Source organism: Phaethon lepturus, unplaced genomic scaffold, assembly GCF_000687285.1.
Source record: "Phaethon lepturus isolate BGI_N335 unplaced genomic scaffold, ASM68728v1 scaffold670, whole genome shotgun sequence".
Taxonomy (NCBI): Eukaryota; Metazoa; Chordata; class Aves; order Phaethontiformes; family Phaethontidae; genus Phaethon; species Phaethon lepturus.
This window is the reverse complement of record NW_010512346.1, coordinates 1-7,930: the sequence shown is the minus strand read 5'-3', so window position 1 is coordinate 7,930 and position 7,930 is coordinate 1. Positions and strand designations below refer to the sequence as shown.

The window sequence follows — 7,930 nt, the reverse complement described above, 5'->3', positions numbered from 1 at the left end:
TAGGGAAAGGAACATTTCCAGCAAAGATACTAAATTGAGGTTATAGCCTAAATTTGTATGGGACAAAAGTACCTCTGCGCAAAACACTTAAGAAATGTTACTTCCCAGGGTTATGTTAGACTTCTTCTGTTAATAAAACTGCCTTTTTTCTACACAAAATTGGTAAGTGATGACACACTGTAGCTACAGTAAGGTGAATCGCTAGTTTGAGGCAACCGCACTCTGCCAGTGTGAGCGTTGCGCGTTTCCTGTTGGAGGCAGATGACAACGATCTGATTCTGTTGTGCTTTGCATGTGTTACCACTGCTGGAGATAACGTCTACGACGCAAAAACCGCCTGTGTGTGCGAGTAGACAAAATGGAATTTATGGGCTTGGGTTAAAAGTGCTGTGAAGATAAGGTATATGTGTTAGCACCTCAGTTAACACTCTGAGGGATTCTAGGATTCACTTGGTAGACGATGTAATTTTAAGTTGGAGTCCTGTGTTTGTTTTAGTGTGAGACAGAATCTCATGTTCTTACCTTTCAATTTAAAAGCATGTCTTTTTCAAAGTTTTAAAAACAAACAAAAAAAATCCTGTACAGCCTACATGCTGCTCAACTTTCATGGAAAGCCATGAGCAGCAATAGAGATGCTTTCAAATGTATTTCAAATCATTTCCACATTTGATTTGAGTATGTAGAGTAGCCATTCCCCTGCCATCCTCTTGTATACAGGATTACATTCCACTGGAGAAGACAAATTTTCTGCCTTGAAGCTAGTTCTGACAGACTGGCTTCAGAGTGGTTTTGGGTTTGTTCTTTTAGATAGAGTTTATATTAAAAAAAAAAAAAAAAAGAGGGGACATTTCAGAGTCTCCAGTAGAAATACATGGAATGTCAGTCAAAGCTGTACACAATGAATAGTTATTTAAGAATACTACATTTGACCTGGAAATTGCATTGTTTCAGTTTCAGGCCAAGGGCATATTGTCTTGCAGACAGTGATGAGGAATCCTCCAGCGCTGGGTCTTCGGAAGAGGATGATGCTCCTGAATTGGCAGGAGAGAAGCAGGTGACTCCAGGAGCGGAAGGGTGAGCTGTCTACATAGTGTTTGTTAATCCTTTCCTCCTCGCTGCATTTCCAGACTTGGGGTAACTGGTCTCTTGGTCTAGTCCTATAATGCTCATTGTCATACAGGACGCCAGAGTGTGAGTTTGTCCAAGCAATCAAGCAAACACAACTCACCCATTTCTAGAGCAAAGAGCAGCCATCAGGCCATGTACTACAATTGAAAAGAAGCTGGTCTGCCGAGTGTTTTTTCCATGCTGAGAGCATTGTTGACCATACAGCACTTCCACAGAGTGACCTGTACAGTGCTCCGTTTGACATCTAATTGCTTCCCTATTAGATGACAGAGAGCATCAAGTCTTTGGGCCAGAGAACCTGTGAGGACCTTCCCCTGCATGTCTTGCCTGGTAGCAGGGTCAAGAACAGGATTTTATGTGTGAATTTGAAATACTTTGTATACAGTATCATACCCATGCTGATCCTCCTGATCCTTATTTCCACTGTGTTTTTTTTCTTTAAGAAAACGACTGTTATTCAAGCCTAGCTATTCAGCTTTCTTGCTTGGGGTTTTGTGTTTTGTTTTATTTTTCTTCTTTTTTTTTTTTTCCCCTTCCCCTTGAAGGGCTTTGAGTGTCTGAGCTATGCAATACTGCCCTCTGACGCTGTGCAAGAATTGTAAAGAAAATTTCCTAATGTCAGTTTTGCCACATCATTCCTTGTTTTGGCTGCTGTTCTGATTTTTTTCTTTTTTTTTTTTTTTTTTTTTGCTTCTTACATCTGATTGAAATTATGCCATGAAATGAGGAATCTGTAGTAGCATTGAAATGTCTCAGACAATCACGATGTTTTCTATGTCTGAACACATCTCGGTGATTTTACAGTGAATATACCAAAAGGCTCCATGACATATTCAAAATGTTCAAGAGAGTTTCCTTGGAGTGTTACTCCTAAAAACTTTTGAAAACTACATGTTGAATTGTTGGCATTATTTCAATAGATGCATTTCATATTTTTAAAAAAAATACAGATCATATAAAGAACTCATAAGGACAAAAAGGGAGAACAAAGAATTTCTAAGTAGAATACTGAAAGAATTTCCTTACAACTTTTGAAAATCTGCAATACTATCACTATAGAATCTCATGAGAAAGTAAGTACTTTACCCAGATAAAGTTACAGCTAGTGTAGAATCTCAAAGTTGAAATTAATTCACCCCTTTTATATCATCTGAGGAGTTTCTTGTCTTATGCTAAGGAAAAAGTTCTGTAAAAGGCTGGATAAACACAATTTTTTTGCGGGCTAGGAAAATGTTATTTCCTTAGCAGGGCTATCTCTGCTACATAACATCAAGAGCCTCAATTAGGTGTAATGTAGTGTGTGAAAAATACCGAACATGGTATTCTTGGAGTGTGTGTTTCTGAAATGGGATAGGTGTGAGAAAAGACACATTCAGTCCTTAAAGCATCCGTTTTAAAAAGCTAGGATGCCGCCTGACACTGTTGCCAGGAAAAGCAGCTGCTTCTTGCAGGCATAGTTAATCATTTTTGGAAAATCATCCCATCTACTGCTAAAATCACCTTCCTCTTCTTTTTCACCACCTTTATACTCATCGTAAATGCTACAGCACCTTGAAGTGAGAACCTTTTTGTTTGACACACATTGTTAAATAGATTAGACAGGATGGTTGGGCCTTCTATGCTGATACGTGCATGTGTCCCAGTGCATCCAAGTCTTGACAATTTTGTTAGAACGGTAATAGCTTGTCACTTCTCATGCCAGCTTGCTGGTATAAATGATTTAAGCATATTTGCAATTTTAAGAATTGTTGCATTTGCAATGCCATCTGGGAAGAAGGAGTGTTCAGACTGGACAGGATTTCTGCCAGACACTTATAGCTGACTGAGTACAGCTGCTGCGTGCAAGCTGTGGTAGGTACTGCTTGGACATGTGAATATGTATCTCTTTAGAATTTTTATGTCAGAAACTGTAATGATTTAATAGGAAATCAGTGGGTGTCTTAGCAAACAATAGGTTTAAGAAAATTACTTTGATGTGTTCTTTTTCTGTTCTCTGTTTAAAGGTATGTTGGAGGACACCGGACAAGTAAGATCATGAGAATTGTGGATAAAATTACTAAGTCAAAATACTTTCAGAAAGCAACAGAGACTGAGTTTATTAAGAAGAAAATTGAAGAAGTCTCCAATACTCCATTGCTGCTAACAGTTGAAGTACAAGAGTGCAGAGGAACACTAGTAATTAACATTCCACCTCCACCTACTGACAGAATATGGTAAGAGGAATTTACTGCAGAACTGGGCAGTGTTTCAGGTGGGTGCTACCTAAGGGATTGCAGCGAAAAAAAAGGTAAAGTGTAGCTGAAGTGGGTTCTGGAAGAAGTGCAACACAAACTAGTTGTAAATGAAGTAGGAACTGCTATTAAGAGAGCATTGACAGTCAGCACATTTAGGCGTATGCTTCATTGGAGCGTTTGTAATAAAACCTGTTCTGTGTACTCTCCTAAGGTATGGCTTTAGAAGACCTCCCTACCTGGAGTTAAAAGCTCGGCCAAAACTTGGTGAGAGAGAAGTGACTCTGGTTCATGTAACTGATTGGATAGAGAAGAAACTAGAACAAGAGTTTCAGGTGTGTTTCCTTTACATTTTCATTTCAGTAATGATAGTTTTGGTCTATTAGAGGGGTGGGGGTTTTAATTTTTGCATGTCCCCTATTTCATTCATGAATAGTTGGTGTCCTCCACTGCTCCTGTTCAGTGGAAAGGATGTTAAGAATTCAGCTGAAAGAGACTTCTGGGATGGTCTTAAGACCATGTGCAGACCTGGATGGAAATCTGTTTTAGCACTTATCAGAATGACAATGGCTGAAAATAGGTACCGTGTCAGAATTCGTAGTACTTGAATAAAAACATGATCCTAGGTGTTCTTAGATGATAGAGGGCCAAACAATTGTCTAAAATTAAGAGGCAGTAAGGAGTCCTGTTACTACTTCCTTTAAAATATAATTATTTTTAAAAATCACATTGGCCATAGTGCACAACAGGAAAAATCCTCCAAACTTACAAATACTTGTCAGATACGAAAACAGCTTACTGACCAGATTAATTCCAGACCCCAACCTGTACAGTCATCTGGAAATCAAACCTGCTTATTTCCTTGAAAGTACAGATTGAAAGTATATGGGCAAGAGCTGAGAAAGTGGCAGAGTTAAGAAAAGTTGGTATGTTTCCTGTAGTGCTATTTCAGTTTAACGGAAAGAGCAAAGATCTTCATATTTCTGAGCTTCATCTTACAACTGCAGCACAACTAAATGGCTTGAGTTAGTGGACGCTGTAGGGCTTCAGTACGAGCATTGACTCAAATAATGCTGAACTCAGGAACCTTTTATCTGGAAATTTGTTGCATTTTTTTAACTAAACAAATCAGAAAACTATGAAATGTAACTTGACTTAATTGCATCTTTTTCACAGAAAGTCTTTGTCATGCCAAACATGGATGATGTTTATATTCCTTTAATGCACTCAGCCATGGATCCCCGCTCCTCTACATGCCCTCCTAAAGATCTGGAGGCCCCTGATCAACCATGACATGTGAAGATTCTTGCAGTTTACAGTATTATAAAAGTTATTCTCATGGTTTTATAAACTGTGCTGTAGTTCTCATCCTTAACTTGTGCCACCTTCCCCCACCCCCCCAAGGACTGCCTATAACCATACCTTTGTGCTCACTTGCCTGGTTACTGTTCCTGTGTACTTCAGCTACATGAAGTTTCATTCCATTAAGCAGTTGATTTATTTTTGTACTGGCTGCCATCAGGATTTTAACTCAGAGGCTAAGATGACCTGTTCTTTGGGGGAGGGAGGAGGAACCTAACTGTAATAGATCAAGGAGCTTGTTGACACACCTTTTGTTCAGCTTATGTTTTCATGCTATGTTAATGTGCATTAAAGCGTTGAAAGGTTGTTTGGCAGCAAAGGAACTGCGTGCCAAATGGAAAAAATCCTAAATAAGGAACGAATTTATAAAACTGGAAGAATATTTTTCTTTCTCAGGCAGTTGGAGGTGTAGAATGAACTGTTTTATGTTCTTTCACTTCTGCAGTCAATAGCTTGTGTCAAGCAATCGAAATACGAAATGCTTTCAGGATAAAAGAATGTAAATTGGATGTATAGGTAATGTTGTGATTCAGTGTGGTATATACATATTTTTTTTCATACAGAACTTGTGCTTTTTTGGGGAAGCAAGTAGCCATAAAACACACAACTATCACTGAAGGTGGGACTGTCAGATTTTTGTAAATGAGGAGAAAAAAGTTGGTAAAGCCATGAGACCAAACCATAGCGAGCCGCCTTATAGTGAGGTACAATCACCTTGGTTCGTGATTAATTCTGAATGTTTATAAAGACATGAGCACACACATAAAATGTCTAATACTGCACATGACCAGAAGTACTTAGCCTACTCTCTGTAGAGCCTCTTGCTAAAATGAAACACCAAGTTTTTTCTTCTAGGAGAGTTTGTTGCTGTGAGTCTTTTCCATTGCACTGCGTTTACATGCAAAGCATGGGACCGAATTCTCACGTTACAGCTGTTGCAGCTCCAGACGTCAGCTTGCTTGATGTTTGTGAAAACAGCTGTGACTGAAAGATTTTGACCCCCATGCATTGTTTTTTTGAACTTTGTGGAATAGGAGTTCAAGCATTGCAGTTATTCAAGCTGATCGTGATGTAATTAAGACTGTTTCTGCTAATTAATGGCCAAAACTAAGGGGAGGAGGGGGAACTGCCTTTTATTTCTATCTGGTGTAATGATTCAAGACTAAATGTATGCAGTAAATTCAATATTTGAACACTACATATCCACTATTTAACACATGTAATATTTTTCTGATACTCAGTGTTGCCAACTGTTCATGGATGTCAGAAAATGTTTTAGTTTACAAAGAAGGTGAGTTTTGGCTCTCCTTTTATAACATGATTTGCTTTTTTTTTAGAAGTAATTTTTTAAGAACTTTTTTGTACATTGTGTTGTCACATTTGATGTAAATCAAAATTTCCATGTGTAACTTGATGATTTACCATCTCTAAATGAAGCTATTATATTGAAGGTTTTTTAAACAGCACCTTGCCTGAAACATAAAAGAAAACTAGCATTTAATATATTTAAAATTAATTCTATATTTGAACACCTATTTTGGTTACCTTTAATTGAAATATTAGTAGGTTATATTTGTTACCTGAACTCCTCCTTGACCATTCCAGGCTGTGTATATTCTGGGGTTTGCTCTGATTATGTAGGCATTATTTGCCTTTCATGAAGTCTGCATGTCTTGTACGCAGGTCTTTTATATGATTTGATTTCTATGTGCAATAACTAAAGTCAAAGGACTAGATGCACTAATGTGTAAACAGATTTAGACTTATTACACACGATTGTCATATTGCACTTCATAAACTGTGGGCAACTACAATCTGCTTGCTTTGTTTTATTAAATAAATTTATCCCATGTCAAACAATTACTCAGTTAAAATTGATTTCTACATGGTGGCTAAACAGTATCTTCTGCAAGTTGTTTCAAAAGGAAAAGCTTAAATTGAGTAATTTTACTGTAGTGAAAAGAACATCAATTTCACTGCAGCAGTTAGTATTCACATGTAGAACATGCTTTAAAAGTTTTTTTTTTTCTCATTTTGTACCATTGAAAACCTTGAAATGGCTACTGGGAATTACAGAACAGAGGTGGCATGCACTATTCTCTGTAGTAGTTTTGTGGCAAAACCCTCTCTGAGCTTAAGCATCTTTTACAGTCTTTCTAGATTCTGCTGCTACATGTGCAATCCTGACACGGGTGTGGGTGTAGCTGTAACTTTTCTATATACAGAAAACACTGCGTAACTCCAGCTTCTCTGCCTGCAGGACAGCAGGAGCACAGCTACCAAGATGGAAGGAGTTGAGGCCCTTTAAACACCTGCAGCTTAGATCACTGGAGTCAAATTCCCATTTTGTTTCCAAGTTCTCTTTTGCTGTGTGTAAAGGACTCCCAACACCGGGTACTTTTAAGAGCTGTCACCTACACCCAGGTGCTCTACTCCTGGAATGGCTAGGCAAGAATCCCAGGACTTGCTACTTGTTCCAAGTCCTTTACAAACTAAACCCTGAACTACTTTGGGGAAAAAACTAGTGCAGTGGTCTAGGATGGGCTTAAGTCATGCTGCATCCATTAATACAGCAGAGTAACCTAGCTCCCCTTTCACCCCAATACTTGCATGCTTTATCTAAATAAGTATTACAAAACTATATGGTATGAGGCATGCATTCTACAAAATAGTAATGAAATAGACCCTGAGGGGCTTGTAACCTCTATTGAACCCCAGTACAGCTCCATGTGCTCAATCCTTTACACTTGAGGACATACTGCAGGAACTTTTGTGTCTCAGAGGAGAACATTTCACCTCTGTGGACTTTAAAACTTAGAAACAATGTGGTTTAACAGTTTTTGAATGTAAAAATCATGTCATAGTCAAACATCTCATGGATGCTCACCATGACTAGCTTTTCTGGGTGCAAACTGAACAGAATTTTATCAGGTTTGCTGGTGCTTAGTCCTTGAACTCCTTGTTAACTTCAGGTGGCTGTAATGTCATCTAGTAAAAGACACAAAATACTTTGCCAGAAATTCACTGCACTTCCATTTTGATAGAATTTCAGGGCAGGGGGGTGGTGTTACGTTATGTTTTTACCTAGTTTAATCTAAACTTTTGCTTACTTAACCTGATGACAAGGTTAAGTACGTACTTACACGTCAAGTACCGGAGCCGCGGGCTCCCATTCCGGCAAGGCGCGCTCACCCTGGCCCTCTTCTCGA

At 38.5% G+C, this 7,930-nt stretch overlaps 1 protein-coding gene across 2 annotated transcripts in view; it reads left to right on the top strand.

Moving 5' to 3' along the window:
• TEX2 (testis expressed 2) overlaps positions 1–5,299 on the top strand; it is a 29,981-nt gene extending 24,682 nt beyond the window's left edge. For both annotated transcript variants that reach the window (XM_010286400.1, XM_010286391.1), the window contains exons 8-11: positions 952–1,074; positions 3,132–3,341; positions 3,574–3,694; positions 4,536–5,299. In XM_010286400.1, coding sequence (XP_010284702.1) covers positions 952–1,074; positions 3,132–3,341; positions 3,574–3,694; positions 4,536–4,652 — 571 coding nt within the window. In that variant the 3' untranslated portion in view covers positions 4,653–5,299. The remainder of the gene's footprint in view (positions 1–951; positions 1,075–3,131; positions 3,342–3,573; positions 3,695–4,535) is intronic.
• The last annotated feature ends 2,631 nt before the right edge of the window (positions 5,300–7,930 follow it).